This window comes from Solenopsis invicta, chromosome 10 (genome assembly GCF_016802725.1).
Source record: "Solenopsis invicta isolate M01_SB chromosome 10, UNIL_Sinv_3.0, whole genome shotgun sequence".
Classification (NCBI taxonomy): Eukaryota; Metazoa; Arthropoda; class Insecta; order Hymenoptera; family Formicidae; genus Solenopsis; species Solenopsis invicta.
The window spans coordinates 3505453-3526590 of record NC_052673.1 but is presented as its reverse complement, the minus strand read 5'-3'; the positions used below and the strand labels follow the sequence as shown (position 1 = coordinate 3526590).

At 34.9% G+C, this 21138-nt stretch overlaps 1 protein-coding gene across 1 annotated transcript in view; it reads right to left on the bottom strand.

The window, feature by feature from the left end:
* Window positions 1-4399: 4399 nt before the first annotated feature.
* LOC113005639 (general odorant-binding protein 72) overlaps window positions 4400-21138 on the bottom strand; it is a 162494-nt gene continuing 145755 nt past the window's right edge. The window contains exon 5 of the mRNA XM_039454596.1: window positions 4400-4911. Within this exon, the coding sequence (XP_039310530.1) occupies window positions 4826-4911 (86 nt within the window). The 3' untranslated portion in view covers window positions 4400-4825. The remainder of the gene's footprint in view (window positions 4912-21138) is intronic.

Sequence of the window (21138 nt, the reverse complement as noted above, 5' to 3'; positions counted from 1 at the left end):
TGGGAAATATGCAACAGAGTATGGAGAAGACAGGGGTGGCCGAAAGAGAGGAGGGAAGGAGTGGTAGTGCCGGTAGTGAAAAAAGGCGAGGGGGAGAGGGTTGAAGAATATAGAGGGATCACTTGTAACACAAACGGCATATAAGGTGTACGCAACGGTACTTACGGAGAGATTGAGGGAGGAGGTGGAGAGGAAAGGGATACTCACACCGAGTCAAACGGGGTTTAGGAGAGGGGTAGGCACGATTGATCAGATCTACGTACTGAACTATCTGATAAACAAGAGGGTGGCGGTGAGAAAAGGCAAGATGGTGGTGCTATTTGTAGACTTGAAAGCTGCGTTTGACTCGGTGGATAAGGAAATTCTCATACAGATAATGAGGGAGAGGAAAGTTAGAGAAAGTTTGGTCGTGAGGTGCGAGATGGTACTGGAGGAGACCATAAGTAGAGTGAGGGTGGGGGATAAGTTAGGGAAAAACTTTTGGACGGGGAGAGGGGTAAGACAGGGGTGCCCCCTGAGCCTATACTTGTTTACGCTGTTGCTGTCGGATTTAGATGAGGAGTTAGAGAGAGAGGGGTGGGGGGGAGTGAGGGTAAAGGAAAGGAAAGTATACTCGTTAGCGTACGCAGATGATGTGGCAGTGGTTGCAGAGGAGGAGACAAGGATGAAAGGAATGATTAAGGCACTGGAAAGTTATATAGAACGGAAGGGATTAGAGGTCAATGTAAAGAAGACGAAAATAATGAGGTGTAGAAAGAGAGGCGGGAGACAGAAAAAGATAGTATGGAAATGGAAAGAAGAGAGATAAAAGAGGTGAGAAAATACCTAGGGTACGTAATGATGGCAAATGGGGGTCAGAAAGAACATATAGAGGAGAGAGTTAACAAGGCAGCAGTGGTGATGAAAGAAGTGTGGGGAATAGGAAAGAGGAAGTTTGAAAAAGATTGGTCGAGAAACATATGGTTGTTTGATAGATTGGTTTGGACGGTAATGGGATATGGAGTAAAGATATGGGGCTGGAAAGAAAGAGAGAAGGTAGAGAGAATACAGGACAGGTTCTTGAAGTGGATTGTGGAGGTTGAGAGGTACACGCCGGGGTACATGGTGAGGGAAGAAATGCAGAGGGAAAAGTTGAGAGGGAGGGCAGGGTTGAGGGCATGGAGCTATGAAAAGAAATTGGGAGAGGGAGGGAGAGGAGAGCTGGCGAGGTTGTGTTTGGAGGAAATGAGAGATCGGGCGAAGGTAGGAAAAGTGATGGGTAAATGGGAAGAGGAAAAGAGAGATTTTTATGAGGAGAAAAGCTGGAGCCTAATTGAGATAGAAAAGATGAGAGAGGGAGGAGAGCTGAGGGGGAAAGAAGTAGTGGCAAGAGAGAGTAGGTGGCAGGAGGAGGAATGATGGGAGAAAATTAGGGGCTCTAGATTTAACGTATGGTATGGTAGAGTGAAAGATAAGGGGCTGCCAAAGTTCCTAAAGAAGGAATGGAAGGAGCAAAGATGGCAGAGAGTAGCGAAGTTTAGGCTGGGAGACGGGATGATGGGGAATAGATATTGGAATGGGGACGAGAAAAGGAAGTGTAGGATATGTGGAGGGGAATAGAAACTTGGGAGCACGTATGGAAGGAATGTACAAATTGGGGGGTTGAAAAGGGATGGCAGGAGATGGTGGAGGAGGTCTTGGGAGAGGACGGGGAGAGAGAGATTTGGATGAGGAGATTAGAGGAGATGAGGGAGGGAGGAGGGTGGTTGGGTGTGAATGAGAGGGTGGAAGGAAGAGAGGAAAATGCGGCGGAAACGGAAGTCCGGAGAATGAGTGTGGATGTATGGATGGATGAGTGATCTTTCTCTCTCTCTCTCTCGTGTGTTGTATAGAATGCGAGGAATAAAATGTTTAAATTTTGTAAGCGGAGCAGAAGTCCGCAGTGTACTCCGCAAGGAATAAAGTACTTTATATATATACGAGGTGTGATCAAAAAGTAAGGTGACTTTTTGAATTTCGCGCGCTCTGTACACTCTAATTTCAAAAATTTTTTTTTGTGTGTGATACACTCGTCACGATCATATGTTCACAGTTTTGACTATATAGCTTGTGTTGTTTTTATGTGAGAGGCATAAAGGTTAGACTCGTGTTTGCGTGCTCGGCAATTTTTTGCTGTTGAAAATAATGGAGCAGAGAGTTTGTATTAATTTTTGTGTAAAAAATGGTATTAAGTGTTCAAAAACTCTTGAAATGTTGACAGTGGCGTACGGTGAGTCAACTTTGAGCAAAAAAAATATTTATAAATGGTATAAGTTATTCCAAGAGGGCCAAGAAAATGTTAACGAGGAACCTCGCTCTGGACGCCCCAGCACGTCAAAAACCGACGAAAATGTTCAGGAAGTGAAAGAAATTGTGTTGAAAAATCGTGGAATCACGATTAGAGAAATGGCTGATGATCTTAACATATTATTAGGCTCATGCCAATCAATTTTAACGGATGTTTTGGGTATGACACATGTGTCAGCGAAATTCGTTCCAAAACTGCTTAATTTTGATCAGAAGCAGCGTCGCATGAACATCGCCCAAGACATGTTGAACGACGTCAATGATGATCCTGATCTGCTCAAAAGGGTTATAACTGGTGACGAAACATGGGTATATGGTTATGACGTCGAAACCAAAGCCCATCATAGTGGAAGAGCCCAGGAGAGCCAAGACCGAAAAAAGCACGCCAAGTTCGTTCGAATGTGAAGGTTTTGCTCACAGTTTTCTTTGATTACCATGGCGTTGTGCATCAAGAATTCCTACCACAGGGTCGTACGGTAAACAAAGAGTATTACCTTGAAGTTATGCGGCGTTTGCGTGAATCAATAAGAAAAAAACGTCCGGAAGTGTGGAAAGAAAATTCATGGATTCTGCACCATGTTAATGCACCTGCGCACACGTCGTTACTAGTGAGTACTTTTTTGGCCAAAAACATTACTATCATCATGCCTCAGCCACCGTATTCATCAGACTTGGCCCCCTGCGACTTTTTCCTCTTCCCAAAATTGAAAAGGCCTATGAAAGGACGGAGATTTGCGACGATTGAGGAGATTAAGGCTGCATCGCTGGAAGAGCTCAAGGCAATACCCAAAAGTGCATTTCAGAAATGTTTTGACGACTGGAAAAAGCGCTGGCACAAATGCATTGTATCAGAGGGGGATTATTTTGAAGGGGATAACATAATTTTGGATGAATAAATGAATATTTTTTTATAAAAATGAAAAGTCACCTTACTTTTTGATCACATCTCGTATATATAAAAAATGTATATGAGCATTAAATAGACATTTACTAAATATTATTTTTATAAATTAATTGTATAATATATATTTAACAAAAAATAAATGTTAAAGAAACATTTAAAAAATGTTGATAATTAGGAATCTATCTCTTAACTGTTAATTTTTCATTTAGGCTGCATTGCGAAATTCATTGTCAGTACTAAAAATGTATAATTTAAGATTTTTATAATATAGATTTTCAGTACTTGGCAGTAAATTTTAGAACGCAGCATTAATGATACACACATTTTTAATTGTTTTTTACATATTTGGTTTTTTATATACGTTTGTTATAAGGTTTGTAAATAAGATATTAATTACATTTAAATAAAATTTTAATAGTCGTTACTATTATATGTATAAATACAATAAACCAAATTTTTCAGTTAACTTCAAAGTTTATTTTGAAACAAAGTAATAAAAATTTTTCAATCAAAATACTTGCCGTTGCTTTTTATAATTTTAATCAATTTTTTGGACAGCTTATGAATTTCATCTTAGAAAAATATTGTGTTTTTGAACATGAATGGAAGTGCGTATCAGACAAGGTGTTTTGCATCGAGCGAAACAAGTTATAGTACGAAGAACTGTATCTGATGAATACGTCGTACTATAAGATGGCCAAGATCCATTATGGTGTCTTTTATGTTAGAAGCAATGTGTGACCTGGAATTGTCATGCAGCAATACACGGGACAATCTCTTTTGCCAATATATAAGCATCTTCGTCCTTATACCTGATTCAAGCAGTTCAATTGACGTTGACACTAATCAGCAGTAACATTTTTTTTGTTCCAACAGAGCTCATAATAAATCATATCTTTGATCAGGTCTTTTCGAAGACTTCTAGAGCGTTGTCAGATAAAATTGACCGTTTTCAAATCATTTAAACCAAAATGTGCACATTGTACAATACAACACCTTCCTTGAGAAAAAAATAAATCGTTTCACACGCTTTCGCAGCATTTCTTTCTTTTTACAAATCGCAAAGAATATGGTGTTTCACATTAGTAAAAAAAGGGCAACAGATAAGATGCCAATACCATATTCTTTACAATTTAGTAAATTAAATATTTTTTAAGATTATGTTAGATATTTTCCATAAAATTAAATGCAATTTATAATAGTTACATGTCAATATTACATAACTTCATAAGAGCAAAAATATTATTAATTAATTTGAAATAAATTTTTCATTGCTTGAATAATTTGGATTATTAATTTGTACACCTAATATTTCATGCATTACTTGTAATTAATTATATACTAATTAAAATAATTAAATAATGTCTATATCATTGCATATTATTAATTATTATTACTACTAACGTATAGTATGTAATAATGTAAAATACACCTTATCGCAATATATTAATTAACCAATTTATAATTACACAATTCTTGTGACACGATTGAAATTAATACAATTATACATATTTATGTTTTCATAACGCTAAAGTAATTACAAATTTTCAAAAGTGATTGCATTATATTCTCATCATTATCTGCGTTTGATTTCGATTAAGGAAAGAAGAAGTGATCTGGATCCGTGGAATAACTACATTTCACAAACTGATAAGTGGTTGAGCAATCATCGCCAGTAGGTGCTGCAAATTAAAAAAATTTTATTACACATATTTCTTTTTTATATTGCAATCTGCCTTTACATTAATGCAGGCCTCTGTTACTCGCCAGTTTACCATTACATTCTTATTGTCAATGATCTGTTAGAGGTGGTAACTTAGTTCGCTTAATCTCTTGTCGCGATTTTCGGTGCAACTAACAATAAGCCTACTAGTCCATTTTGTATTGGCCTATTTGTAGTTTTACAATGGACTTTTTTTATTCTAAAATTTTTCAATGAACGCCGAAAATTTTGTGTGAATCTCCTTTTTAAACTGAATAACATTTAATTTACTTTCCAGCAAACATTTACAATAATAGGGAAATAAGAGCTGTTTTAAAATTACAATTGGTATTTAAATAAAATTTTCAGTATTTATATAGGGGAGACTGGGGCAAATCGTTAGACGGGATGATTCGATAATTGGAAATATCTTTTTATGAATACATATTAAAAATTTATTTTAAATACTGTAAACACGTCTTAATGTAACGATGTTGCTAACAAAGTTTTGTTGTTAACGGCGTCATATTGAAGTCGTAGTAGTGAAAAATATGTTTTGCGACAGTCAAAGTAATTTCTGATAGTCAGCATTTCTTCGAAATTTAAATAAGATAATAAGGTTTTTTGAAAACTTTGAATGTATCGTGTCCAGTTGAATGTATTTGAAATATTTCGTGTTTACTTTTTGCTGTGTGATGTCTATTTTTGTCAATCTTACGCAATAATGCGCACAGTTGATGTTGGGGCTATTCATAATACCGAGCACCGGGGCGATTCGTTAATACTGATTGCAGCGCCTAACCTAAGTTTGGTAACCCTAACCCTTTAGCTGTGTTACAAACGTCTGCGCTACGCAGAGTTAAGCATTCAGGTAAAATTTTTCATTGATTTAGTTCAAACTTGATAATATTGTGTATTTTAATACATAGAACATGAATACGAATATAAAATCGTCGCTCTTAAGTAGATAAAAAGTTATAAAGCGTTAAAGATTGACACTTGTGAGGTTAGGAAATCTGTCACACCAATGGCATAAAAAGACATGCGAACGTGTATGTTTGCATTTGTTCTTTGTATACCTATATCCTTTTTTAAATAAAAGAAAGTCTTAATAACAGCTTTTTTACAGTCTTTCAATTTGAAACACAAATTTCTGGATGTTCCTGGACTAGTTATGAATTACCCCGGGCTTGGAACTATTCGTAATTTTTGGCATTGGTCGACATTTTTATATGTACTTCAAAGCAAGTACACTTCCATGTTCTATCTCTATCGGCATTGTGAAGGGGAAGGTTTAACCTTTCAAACCGTCCCATGTTTTTTTTTTAATGAATAGGACTCAGGAGACACAAAAGAAAAAAGGTCTAACGAATAGCCCCGGTCTCCCCTGTGTGTGTGCGCGCGCGCGCGTGCGTGTGCGTGCGTGCGCGTGCGCGCGCGCGTGTTTGTGTGTGTGTATACCAACGGAATTATAGACTGCTTAAGTGAAATTGGTGTTAATAATAATAGTCAATTGAGGCTCCTGAGTATTCGCCGCGACCATATCGAAGTCGTGACGTCAAACACGAGAAATTGCGTAAAATGACAGGTAATATTGTCCGACGTGCTATTTGTAAACAAAACCAATTTTAAAACAGACTAATCAGATAGCTTTAAAACACTTTTGAATATTGGTCAAAACTAGCCCTTTTCCGCCCAACAGTCACTAAATAGTCATGTAAAGTTGTGAAGAGCATGTAAAGTTAAGCTATTAAAAAAGGAAAACACACGGTTAAACTAACGTTTCCGACGTGCCATTTGTAAATAAAGAAAATTTAGATAAAAGAGTAATCAGATGGTTTTAAAACACATCTAAATATCGGTCAAGACTATCCTTTTTTTGCTTAGCAGTCAGTAAATAATCGTAATAAATAATTTTTTAAAAGAAAGAAGAACTTCCAACTGCTGCCAAAAGTTCGTTTAATAATAAGAATAAGAAAAATTCCAGAATAAAAATTAAAAAGTTGAAAACTTAAACAAAAATAAAATAAAGAAATAACAGAAACTAAAAATTTAAAAGCAATACTTAAAAAACAGAACTTAAACATTACAAACAAAACTTAAACAAATTTAAAAAAATAAATATAAAAACTATAAGAAATTGCTTTAAAAAATTTGAAATAAGAATTAAACTAATTATTGAATTAAATAAATAGAACTATAAATTAGTCAAATACAAATACTTGACATTAAAAACTTTTTATTTTTTGTTATTTAATAATAAATTAGGCATAACTAGTAGTTGGGAGATGTCATGCTTAATGTTATGACTATTCAGGATAATATTACGTCTGTCATTCAGCGTGACGTCTCCTGACCAGTAGTTAAATCTAATTTATTATTAAATTATAAAAAATAAAAACTTTTTAATGTCAAATGTTTGTATTTGATTTAGTTTATAGTTCTATTTATTTAATTTAATAATTAGTTTAATTCTTATTTTAAACTTTCTCAAGAAAGTTTTTGCAGATTTTATTTTTGTTTTTTTAAATTTGTTTAAGTTTTGTTTATAATGTTTAAGTTCTGTTTTTTAAACTTTAAACACGTAAGTGGATCTGAGAGACTTCATGTGAAGTTTTGAACGCTTGCTATGTACAGACGGAATGAGATAGGAGGTTCGGATCAAGACGTAAAAAAAATTGGAAGACTCCTCTTTCGATTGATATGGTTGATTAACTTTTTTGGTCAACTAGAATTCAAACGGCACGGCAGCAAAGTTTTGTTAGGGTCAATGCGACCCATATAGTGTGTAAGTGAAACTTTTTTTGTGAATATTTTACATAAAAAAGCTGGACAAAATACGTTCGGTTTGCGGATGTTACTCGCATATACTCTGTCTAAAGTTGGAATACTATAAAATGCTGTATAAAAGGGAGTTTCTCCAAAATATATCATGAAACACATCAATTTTCAATTTTAGACACGATTTAATAAAAAATATCTCATATTCGCCTTGTTACATAAGTACATTTTTTAATAGAAATGATGATATAATTTTTTTTTAAAGTATGAATCTTCAGAACGCTGTATTGTAAAGTTCTTCAAAGTTTTTTATTGCAAAGATATGATTTTTTGAAGAAAAAGTAGATTTTTGACTAATTTCTCATTTTTGCTTAATGGTTTTTCTTTTATAACTTCACAATAAATTATTTTTCGACAATGCCGATTATGCAGTCACTCTCCTGAGACTTTGAATTTTTGTTTAAAAAAAAATCGTAGAAAAATATTGATTGTAATCAAAGTTATAGCTTCTCAAAGTTGAAAAAGTCTTCCAAACCCAAAAATGTGTTTCCGTATTTTACAGGATTAGTGTGTTTAAGGGTTAGTGTGTTTAAGGGTTAAATATTGTTTTTTTTTTTTATTTTTAGTTTCTATTATTTCTTTATTTTAATTTGTTTAAGTTTTTAACTTTTTAATTTTTATTTTTGAACTTTTTACATTTTTATTATTAAACGAATTTTTGGCAGCAGTCAAGAGTTCTTTCTTTTTTAAATTATTTATTTCAAACTTTTAAAAGCTGAATGATCTTGTAATACTGTGTACAAATAGTATATAGGCATACGAGTGCAATGTCACGTATTTTTTTAAGTCGCCGGCGAGCTACGGCAAAATACGTGATCAAAGGAAGTACAAAAAATGACACACGAACGCGCGCGAGAGTGATGGGAGCCACCGACATCGAAATTTCACTAATAGTGGGGGTCCAAAAAAAAATTACACTAGTAAATACAAAACACCAAGATCTATCTATGACCGTGGAAGGCGTTCTTGTTTAGATCTGTATGTTACATGAACGATTGAATATCTTTCTATTTTAAATGACGCGGCCATCAAATGGGTTCTAACTCAGCTGATTATTGCGAGAAATATCATCACTCAGTGGTCGAGTTGGTTAAGAAGTACGTTTGTTTTCTCTCTCTTCAAAATGCACGTCAATTCATTAAAAAAGGAGAATTCACAGAATTAATAACACACTGGTATATACCTCTTATTATAATAACATGTGACGATATGAATGTAAATTGAAGAAAAATTACAAAAATTATATTAATTTTAACATAGATATGTTTATATGATGGATAGTCAGATACAATACAAAGATTTTCGTAACGAACAATGGACAAGCACGCAATAATGTCACAGAAAAACAATAGTTGCGACAGTTTTATAGAATTTATTGACTTGATGTAAAATTTTGACTCCGCTGTTATCTTATGTATTTATTTTGTTAGTGTTAAAATATTTATTTGAGCGGCTGATGAAAGCTTACAATGAGGCAGAAATTAGTTCCGCGTTGCTTATTTATATATAATGTGAAAACTTATTTAATTTATAACAACTTTATTATTGGCCCAATTTTAGTTGTAAATAAAAAAATTTTTTTATATTATTGTTGTAAAATACTTTTCAAGCCAATCAACTTTTATTCAGATCATTTTTCTATATCTTTTATAGTTTCGACGATACACGCTTAAAAAAAACCGATTTTTTCAAAGAGGTGTTTTTCGCCAAAAACTGAAATTGGACATGTATAAGAAAATACATGTTATTTTTATCTGTACAGCATATTAAAGGCACGTCGAAATCAGAGGGAGTTACTTCTATAGCGCACGAACGCGCGGATGAATGCGCGTACCATGCGTATAGAGAGGTTTCCAATTATTTTTGGAAAATAGGAATGTCACATCATAACTTTATCATATATCGTTAAATTCGTAATAAAATAAGCTATATTTTGCTTATAAAAAAGAATAAAAATTTTGAAAAAAAATAGATAAGTGGATGGGAGAAAGTATAACAAAAATTTTTTTTGTTGTTATAAAATACTCTTCAAGCCATTCAATTTTTATTTAAAACATTTTTCTATATTTCTTCTAGTTTCGATGATATACGCTTCAAAAGAAAAAAACCGATTTTCTGCAAAGGGGTGTTTCACCCCCTAAATTGAGATTGGACACGTATAAAAAAATACGTGTCCCTTATTTTTATCTCTACTACAACATATTAAAAGCTCGCTTTAAACTGAAGTGACCACTTTCATCACTTTCCTTGTGAGTAGATTCAACGATGATCCCTGTATGGCTCATTGAAATGCAGCTAAGAGAATATTACGCTATTTACGAAGAAACAGTACTCATGGACAAGTGAGGACTGATTGCACACAAAAACTATCGGACACGGACCTAATCGGACACGGATTCGGTCGGACACGGTACCGATCGGACACGGACCCGATCAGACACAGTAATAATTGGACACACATCGTTTCAATCGGACACGGAACCTATTACGCACGGATTCGATTGCCCACAGACCCGATTGCACACGGACCCGATTGCATACGGACTCGATTGCGCACGGACTCGATTGCACATGGACCCGATTGCACACGGACCCGATTGTACACGGACTCGATTGCACACGACCTGATTGCACACGGATCCGATTCTACACAAAGAAAAATTATTTTAAGAGCAGAAATGTTCTCTGACGAAAACAGTTAAGACCTAATGTAAATCAAAATTTTTTGGTGCATGTAATTTTAATATTCAAGATGGTTCATGTGACGTTTAGTACAAATATCAACTGTTCTGTTAATAAATGAAATTATTTTATGTCTTACAACACAAGTGAGTACAGAATCGCAATAAAGTTTTGCACATATCATTCTGAATATTTAAAGTATATAAATGTATAAATACGTTAGAACATACAGAACAATTGAAATCTTTATCAATATATTTTTAAACAATTTAATTTGTAATAACGACTAAAATTAATTGTAAAAATATGTTATTAAAGAAAAATATATTGTTATTTACATAATGCGTTATAATTTATTTAAAGTATAAATGTATAAATACGTTTTGACAAATTTGTAATATGTAATACACCTTGACATCAGTATCTAATAAAATACAACAAAATGTATTTTCTGAAAGTTGAAAAGTACAATAGAAATGTACAATAAAGATATTTTATATGTTTTTATTAAGGGTCTAAGCAGAATGGTTGACTTATAATTTTAAGACAAGTTTTATGACTTAAATCTTTGTTTTCAGTAACGCACAATAACTGTCTTGTGTCTCAAGTCTTGAGTTACGAACAAAATCCCTTTTTAATTTAAAACTTGAGATATAAGACAGTTATTGTGCGTTATTAAAGACAAAGACTTAAGTCGTAAAACTTGTCTTAAAATTATAAGTCAGCCATTCTGTTCAGGCCCTAAAAACGATTTTCGTAAGAAGTAATACAAGCGCAATACAATGAAACTAGAAAAGAAAATACTGTCAAAACTAAAAATAAATTAAGCAGAATTGATTTATAAATGATGAGAACAGTTGTAACCGTGAAAAATTGGTTAATCATAGTCGACTATTTTTTTATAACTTAACTATGATTGGCCAATTTCTTACGGTTACGGCTATTCTCAGTTGTTATAAACTAACCCTTAGAGCAGTATTTATAGTCCATTGTTGTTTCAGGATTGTCTTAAGTAATGTCTTAAAATGCTAATACGGCTCTCTGATCGATGACATCTTAAGACGATCTTAAATATAAGAACCGGTTATAAATATTGGTCTTTAGACAGGTGAAATTGACCGGAATGAATGCTTTTGTAGGGTAAATAAAATCCAAATTTTTTTTATATTTTTTTGTTGTAAAAATACATACGTATATATTTACTTAAAATTAACGTATGTACACCCATGGAATTTGATTCTGTCCATGGGGAAATTTTCCAAACTAAGAAGTCGCTATCTTTCTACATACTTACAGTTTATGATTAACGTAACGACTAATAAGCTCTAGTCGTTACATTAATCATAAACTGCGAGTATGTAGAAAGTGGTGACTTCTTAGTTTAGAAAATTTTCCCATGGACAGAATCAAATTTCATGGGTGTATACCCAACGTGTTTGATTTTGTTCTTGGGAAAAATTTCCAAACTGAAATGTCACCATCTTTCTACATACTCGCAGTTCATGATTGAGACAACCAATAAGCTCTAGTCGTTTCATTAATCATAAACTGCGAGTATGTAGAAAGTGGTGACTTCTCACTTTGAAAAATTTTCACAGGGACAAAATCAAACACGTTGGGAGTACAATAGAGATGTATGTGCAGTTGTGTTCATTATAGTTGCTACATTTTCTTTGATGGTTTTGGAATGTAGACTTGCTTATCCAGCGGCGAACGCCATTGGTTCTTACTTGTGGATCCAGCCAATTACGTTCGCCGCTCGATGAACAAGTCTACATTCCAAAAACTATCGAAGAAAAAGTGTCGCAACTTTAGTAAACATGACTGTACATACACCTCTATTGTACACCTAACGTGTTTGATTCTGTCCCTGGAAAAATTTTTCAAACTGAGAAGTCACCACTTTCTATATACTCGCAGTTTATGATTAATGAAACGACTAGAGCTTATTGGTTGTCGCTCTAGTCGTTTCATTAATCATAAACTGCAAGTATGTAGAAAGATGGTGACTTCTCAGTTTGGAAAATTTCCTGAGGGACAAAATCAAACATGTTGGGTGTACATACGTTAATTTTAAGAAAATATAGACGTATGTATTTTTATAACAATGTCACGTCCGCGACGTTGCGAGTATAAATTTTTTCGACACCGGTATAAAACAGACGGGCAAGCCGGCATTCGCTAACAAATCTAACTGTCAAGTCGCATCCTGTTCTTAACATTTTCCAGCGCCGGATAGTCGCGGCAGAATGATCTGCACGCACGGCCAGTAAGCCATAAAAATCATAGACTAATGTCTATTTAACATTTCCCAGCGCCGGATAGTCGCGGCAGAGCGATCTGCACGCACGGCCAGTAAGTCGTAAAATCATATTTAACATTTTCCAGTGACGGAAGGTTGCTAGAGGAAAACTGCGCCTACGACACTCGAAAAGTAATAAAATCTCAATCCAACATTTTCCAGCGCCGGATGGTCGCGGCGGAGAAGTCCGCTCGCACGGCACTTGAAAGACACCGCGACAGAGAAATCTGTTGCGCGACCGTTAAAGTCATAAAATCGTAAACTGACATTTCCCTGACATTTCTCAGTGCCGGATGGTCGCGGCGGAGAAGTCCGCTCGCACGGCACTTGAACTTGAGTTTTCTCATTTAAGAAATCTGAGTGGTGGTTGCATCAGCAGCAACCCCCACTAAGGGTACCGACTTGCCGCGCCTTTCAGAGCTTTGTCTCAAAAATCGTATAAATAGAGATGTAGCCCGTAACGCAGTGCAGTTCGAAATCGACAGTAGAGATCAGGGCTAGTGTAGCCAGGACGGTTCCGTGTCGCAATTGTAGGGACCGAGTTCCCCTGAGCTACTAGTTCGCGCTAATCCAAACGAGTCACTCTAATTCCAATCTTAATTCTAATTCGAAAATCCATTCTAATTCAAACTCTAACTCAAATCCTAAATCGAGACACATTCTAATTCCAATTCTAATTCTAATTCTAAGTCTAACCCTAAATCCACCGTTATTTTTATTGTAAGCTTAATTTTAATGTAATCGTAGTTTAAATTGTGCTTTTGTAACTCACTTCTTTTACCCTTTATATCGTAGTAATAAAAGGGTAGTTTATACACAAATGCTTTTCGCTTAATTTCCACGCTTAACCTCCCCCGCTTCCATGCGTCCCCGCTTCCATGCATGCAACACCGCGACGCGAGTGTAGTGCATAACCAGAAGTACCACAGTCGAGGTCCAAAGACAACTGGACAGCCGGGAAGGACGAGGACGATTATCACCTGACCAGAGCGGCTACCAAGGCAACAGTTTCAACAGCAACCGCCATTCTAAAGCTAAGTCGCAACGTCCAATAAAGCATGTCACACAACGCGTATTTTTCAACTCAAGCTCCATATTTCAATTGGCTTAACTCCGCGTTGTGTAGCCTGGCCACCTTCCATCAGCACCAATTTAATCACACCATCATTTGCGACAGGTGCCAAAATAACCTCCCCCTTCGCGACCGCGTATTTTACAACTCAGTCACGCGTCACTATTTAATTGTCGGCGGGGACGAAGAAGCCATACGCTGCACGTCCTGCAATCGTTTAATCTCATTTCCGGAGACCGCGGTGGACTGCGTCGAGTGCTACGAAGCACTGAACGACCTCGCGCGTCATTTGTACGACTCGGAAAACAAGCCATACCTTAACACCGAGCCTACTATAATAGAGATCGAAGAGACGTACACATGTTTATGCCCTGAAGAGTAATAAGTAAACGGTAAATTAGAAACTCCCCTCACTAGGCCATCGGTCGCGGAAAATCGGGCCCGTCCGCCGGTAAATCCGGCCACGCGATCCGCTCCTGGGCTGTGGAGCCCCCGAAGCTTAGGCTTCGAAACAGCCAGTTTCGCCGAAACGCGCGTATTCCGCTCAACGGCGACCGCGCTCGGTCGGGACGTAACAACAAGAAAATATAAAAAAAAATTCGGATTTTATTTAACCTAAAAAGAGCATTCTTTCCGGTCAATTTCACTTGTCTAAAGATCGATATTCATAGCTTGTTCTTATATTTAAGATCGTTTTCTTATATTTAAGATGTCATCAATCAGAGAGCCATATTAGCATCTTAAGACGTTACTTAAGACAATTTTGAAATAACAATGGACTATGAATAAGCTCTAAGAATTGGTTTATAACATCTGAGAGTAACCGTAAGAAATTGGCCAATCATAGTCAAGTTATAGAAGAATAGTCGACTATGATTAGCCAATTTCTCATGGTTACGGCTATTCTCAGCATTTATAAATCAATTCTGTTTAATTTACTTTTAGTTTTGACAATATTTTCATGTCTAGTTTCATTATATTGCGCTTGCATCACTTCTTACAAAAATCTTTCTTAATAAAAACATATAAAATATTTTTATTGTACATTTCTATTGTACTTTTCAACCTTCAGAAAATACATTTTGTTGTATTTTATTAGATACTGGTGTCAAGGTGTATTACATATTACAAATTCGTCAAAACGTTTTCATACGTTTATACTTTAAATAACTTATAATGTATTATGTAAATAACAATATATATTTTTTTAATAACATATTTTTACAATTTATTTTAGTCGTTATTATAAATTAAATTGGTTAAAAATCTGGAGGAAAAGAGGGTATTATGGCTACTGTCGACAATATGTTTACCCCTATTATCTTCATTATTAGATGACGTATTCTAATAATTGCTTATAGAGTTATTCATTTAGTAGCCCGCCGTTTTTTAGTGATATTAATATGACAATACATAATAAGTGACAATGTGTTATAAGGCATTTTTACTTTTGAGCTTTACTTCTAAACTTTTTCAAGGTTCACCTTTAACCTTTAATTATTTTCTCATTATTCTTAAACTTGAGTGTATTATCACACGAATGTACATACACTTGAATGTTTTTTTTTTTATTATTTATCTTTTTATTCAGCTATACACATTTTGAGTTAGACAAAGTTAAAACAATAACATGGAATTTCATTAATATGGCCTTTTAAGCAAAATTTTTATATTGAAATATATTTTCGATAAATCGATCGTCATTCTAGAGAGCGGTGTTTAGAAACATTAAAAACATTATTTTATGCTTGTTATTTAATGTTAAACAGGGATAAAATGATATTTCTAACTAAATTTCTAATGATATTTTTAAAGTTACTGAACGCAAGAAAATTCTATATTAGGAAAATTCTAAACAATGGAAAATTAAAAATACATAATTTTGTAACAAGATACTGTGTTTCTTTTAAACTAAACTAACTTTTTAAATTATTCTTAGATAGCCATATTACAATCACTTTTTTTCTGCCACCGATTATGCAGAGCATTAGATTTTTATGAATTACATTCTAAATAATAAATATCTCATTACTTTGAGCCTAGAATCTGTCAAACAACACTTTGACGAATGTAATCGTTCAAGTTTCAATAGAAAATATTAATTATAAACAAATAGATTTAATAAAATGAAAATGGGTGTCATATTATCCTCTTCTCTTCTACTGATAAAAATTTCAATTTTTCTGTGTAAACATTTATATACTTTAAATATTCAAGATGATGTGTGCAAAGCTTCACTGCGATTCTGTACTTACTTGTGTTGTAAGACATAAAAAAAGTTCATTTATTAACAGAACAGTTGATATTCGCACTAAACATCACATGAATCATCTTGAATACTAAAATTACATGCAACAGAAAATTTTGATTTACATTTCTTCTTAAATGTGTTTTTGTCAGAGAACATTTCAGTTCTTAAAATAATTTTTTTTCGTGTAGAATCGGATCCGTGTGCAATCGGGGCGTGTGTAATCGGGTCCGTTCGCAATCGGGTCGTGTGCAATCAGGTCCGTGCGCAATCAAGTCGTGTGCAATCGGGTCCGTATGCAATCGGGTCGTGTGCAATCGGGTCCGTGCGCAATCGGGTCGTGTGCAATCAGGTCCGTGTGCAATTAAGTCCGTGCACAATCGGGTCCGTGCGCAATCGGGTCCGTATGCAATCGGATCCGTGTACAATCGGGTCCGTATGCAATCGGGTCGTGTGCAATCAGGTACGTGCGCAATCGGGTCATGTGCAATCGGGTCCGTGCGCAATCGGGTCCGTGCGCAATCGGGTCCGTGTGCAATCGGATCCGTGTACAATCGGGTCTGTGGGCAATCGAGTCCGTGTGCAATCGGATCTGTGGGCAATCGAGTCCGTGTGTAATAGGCTATGTGTCCGATTGAAACAATATGAACGATTGTCATTACAACTATTATTATAGTACAATATTAAGATATAAATAAGTATTAAAATAACAATTTTTATATAATTAACACAACTACAATTATAGTGAATATAATTATTTTCTTAACTGTGCAATTATAGTCATAAACATCACATGTTTCTTTTTTTGCGTATACTAGTACACAAAACCGTCACTAGATGGCTGCTATGGCGTTTTATTTCTCGTAAGAAAAGAAACGCATAAATGATATAAAAGGCAGAGCACTATGAAGTGATGGAATTTCGTGGTTTCCGATTACTATTTATACGACTGTTTATCGATTAATCATCAGTCAATCAATGATAATTCTCTTGTCCATTTTGCTTTTATAACAATCGTCTCTATTAATTATACACATACAATAGATTCTATTAAGGTTTCCAAGAGGGTTCTTTGTAATATCCTCATAGAAAGCGGTAATCCGAATTTGAAGGAGCTAGTGACCCATTTGCAAAATAGGTACAGTCTTAATGGTGAGCACATTGAAGTAGCCAGTCTCGCTTTAAAGTTCTTTTTTTTGGTACTTTTCAAAATAAGTGGAAGAAGTCAGTGTACGTAAGAAGCAATTTTGAGAAACGCAATGAGAAATGGCTAAATTCAGATTTTGTTTTAGATTTTGCTGAGAAAAAAACTAATGCTGGAAGAAAACTTTCTTGAAGCAAATTTAAAGAACTTTCTGCAACAAAAAGGCAAAGATTGATTTCAATGGAAGAAAATTATTCAAATACTAAAATTGAGGAATCGTTCTTTCGAATGTTACGAAATAATGGAAAATTAAAATTGGTAAATATTATAAAGTCCATATTAAATAAGAATGTTGAAAAGTTCACAAATTCAGAAAATTGTGACGAACAGTTGTGCATTCCGTACTTTGCGGAAGAAGCTTTAGCTTTGATAGAAAACGTTAAACTGTCCAAATACCAATATAAAATTATGCGACAGCAAGCTAAAGAAAGAAATGCTAATATTTATCCTGATTACAAGGTATTAGAAGGTAAAAAAGAGTGCTATCCTTCACAAATACTCACCTCAGAAGTAGAAGCGCGTATTTACCTTCAATCTCTGATTGATCACACAGTATTGCGACTTTTTAAAGATCCTAATTTACGTCTTTCTGACATTGACAACAATGTGCAAAAATTTGTAACTTAGATTTCATTATCAAATATGGTTGCGATGGAACATCTGATCAAAGAATATATAATCAAAAACTTCCGGGAATAAATTCGACAGACAAAACGGTTTTCACTGTCTCTATGGTGCCGCTTTTTTTGAAAGAATGTAATAAGTACACAATTGTTTAGAACAATCCTCATCCTGCGTCGCCTAGACGTTGCATACTAATTTTTTTTATATTTGCCAAGGAAACAAAAGACAGAACAAAGCAAAAAGTTCAACTCATTAAAGATCAAATAGAGAAATTGCACCCAGCAAAATTAACTGTTTTTAATATTACATAGTTCACACAAAGATGCATTTAACTATGGTAGATGGTAAAGTCTGTCAAGCACTGTCTGATACTCCGTCATCTGCAACTTGTTACATTTGTAGCATTAAGCCTAGTGAAATGAATTACCTTGAGCGTGTTAAAGAAAAGAAGGACAATACTTCCCATTTTGAATTTGGGAAGCGACGCTACATGCATGGATAAGAAGATTCATGGAATGTATTTTGCATATTGGCTACCGTTTAAATTTTCGTAAACAATTTGCAGCGACTGATGAGCAAAAGCAAATAAAAAATAAAGCTAAAGAAAGGATTTGCACAGAATGTAGAGAAAAGCTAGGTTTGCTAGTAGATCAACCAAATCAAGGAATTGGAAACACCAATAATGGAAACATTACCCAAAGATTTTTTTCAGACCCTGATTTAACCTCCAAAATAACAGAAGTCAATGTTGAATTAATCATAAGATTTGGTCAAATTTTAAAAATATTAGCAAGTAACAAAAAATACAATTTTTTGATAAGTTTGCCTTTGAGATGGCAAAATTGCATGTTAGGCTTTATCCTTGGTTCTTTATACCTGTATCAGTACATAAAATACTCTTGCACGGAGAAAAGCTAATGCAAGATTTCTTGCTTGCAATCGGCCAATATTCCGAAGAAGCTGCTGAAGCACGCAACAAAGACTTCAAACGCTTTCGAGAATTTCATATTCAAAAATATTTTCGACTGGTCGCAAATCAAGATTTAATTTACAAATTACTTGTGTTTTCTGATCTTTACATAGCTTCCTTAAGACAACAATGGAAAAAGTAGAAAGATGAAATTGATAATGAGATTCAGTTAATTCAGCAATATCAATGAACACTAAAAAAAAAAAACATTTCCTATCATGGGAATGATTTACAAAATTTTATACATACGCATGCACGCACGCACGCGCGTACGCACACATGCTTCATGCAAGTGTAACGAAGAGAGTTTGGAGTCAAAAAATACTGGGGAAGTGACAAACCCTGGAGTCCTGATCTTCGACACACACACACACACACACACACACACACACACACACACACACACACACACACACACACACACACACACATACACACACACACGCACGCACGCACGCACGCACGCACGCACGCACGCACACACACACATTTTTCTATTGGATTTTAACAATAACAAGTTCACATTGTTAACATAATTTTATGTTATAAAATTCATAATTTAATGATATTTGATTTAAATATAAAAAAGTAATGAGTTATCTAAAAATCAATATTTGTTTATTTGTTTGTTTATAACAATAGAAATAGTTATTTTACAGTCAAATTTTGTAGACCACTATTCTAGTAATAGTAATCAATAGTAATTTTGAGTGAATTTAGTTGATAAATTAATTATTTCTCTAAAAAAGCGCGCAAATCCATAATTTGTTTTAATAATTTGTTTATTAAAATTAAGGTAAATGGTTATTGAATTATTTCTTTTCTTGTAACGTGATAGTATTTATTTTCATTGATAGCAAGGTTGTTAAAGTAGTTCATAGCTAGATAAAAATAATTAATTGAAAAGTAGTAATTGATCATTTATTTATTTAAATATTTTTGCATAAACAAAGAAATTCCAAAATCGGCTCCGACAGCTTGTTAGAATTTATTTCTGAGTATTTCTAAAAAAAAAAATTTTTGAAATCGGTTAAGAAATACGACCTGTAGACTATTTTGAACAGTGTTTTCTTATTCTGGACCACTGTGCGGCGGCGAGTCGCGAGGTACGGATCCGTACGACGTTCTTCGCGCCGCGTGATGGTTAATACCGCTGATATTTCCGGCGGATGGCAACGTCCACGCCAAAAGCACTTGGTAGAGGCACGGAATTCCCGCACCCCTTGTGGAGCGTTGCCGAGAGCAGGAGTTAGAGCTGAATTTCTATCGAGCAAGCAAGTTTGCTTGCCCGAGTTCAAGTTTGCTTGAGCCCGTAATACTAAAAAAAAAAGCGGGATAGGAGGGTCGTTGGCGGAGAGTACTTCGCGGAAGCCAAGGCGCTTGACTCCTTTTCTGGACCTGGGTAACTTCTTCTGGTCGGAGCGGGAGAAGAGAGCCCTGAGATGCGCGCTCTCGTGGCTTATATGTATACCCGAACTCGGCGGTCGGGAGATGCTCGAGGAACGGTCGGAGGCTCAGCGGAGCCTGCATCCCTGCCACTCGAGATCAGGCATGCAGAAGCGACATGCTTTCGAACGTTCGAGATCGGCGACAACTGCGCGTGCGAGCCGAGATTGCCGTTGCATGGATGCTTCGAACGCGCGCGAACGTGAAAAGTATTATTGGCGCGCCTTGTTGCTGCTATCCGGCGGATATTCGACCGGACAGCATGAGATAATGGACGGCCTGGAGGGTAGCAACAGGGCGGTTCGTTACACCATATAAAGTTTTATTAAAATATGAATTTCGCGAGTTTGTAACAGCAATTTTCAAAATTTTTATTAAAAATATTGATTTTTAAAATATTATTTTTAATAAATAAGTAGAAATAAATTTAATATACAACGAGTTCTAAATAAACATAGTTTTATTTAAAATTAGTGTACTCACATATTGATGTTTACGTGATTTTTTATTCTTGTCTGTGTTTTTCCTGTGGGAAAAAATTACAAAATGCCATTTTTACATCACCTAACGGTAGATAGCATAATGCAGTTTTTTTCTCTCAATTAATCTAATCCACTCTCATTTTTTAATGCATGAATTTTTCGAAATGTCCTTCCTCTTTTAAATAGTTTATCTTTCCTCTTTTAAATAGTTTTTAAGATGTTTTATTTACAACATGTTTAGAAAAATTTTCACGTCAAAATTTATCCGTTTGTATCTTTTATATGATATGATTAAATTTTTAGTTTCTGTTATTTCTTTATTTTAATTTGTTTAAG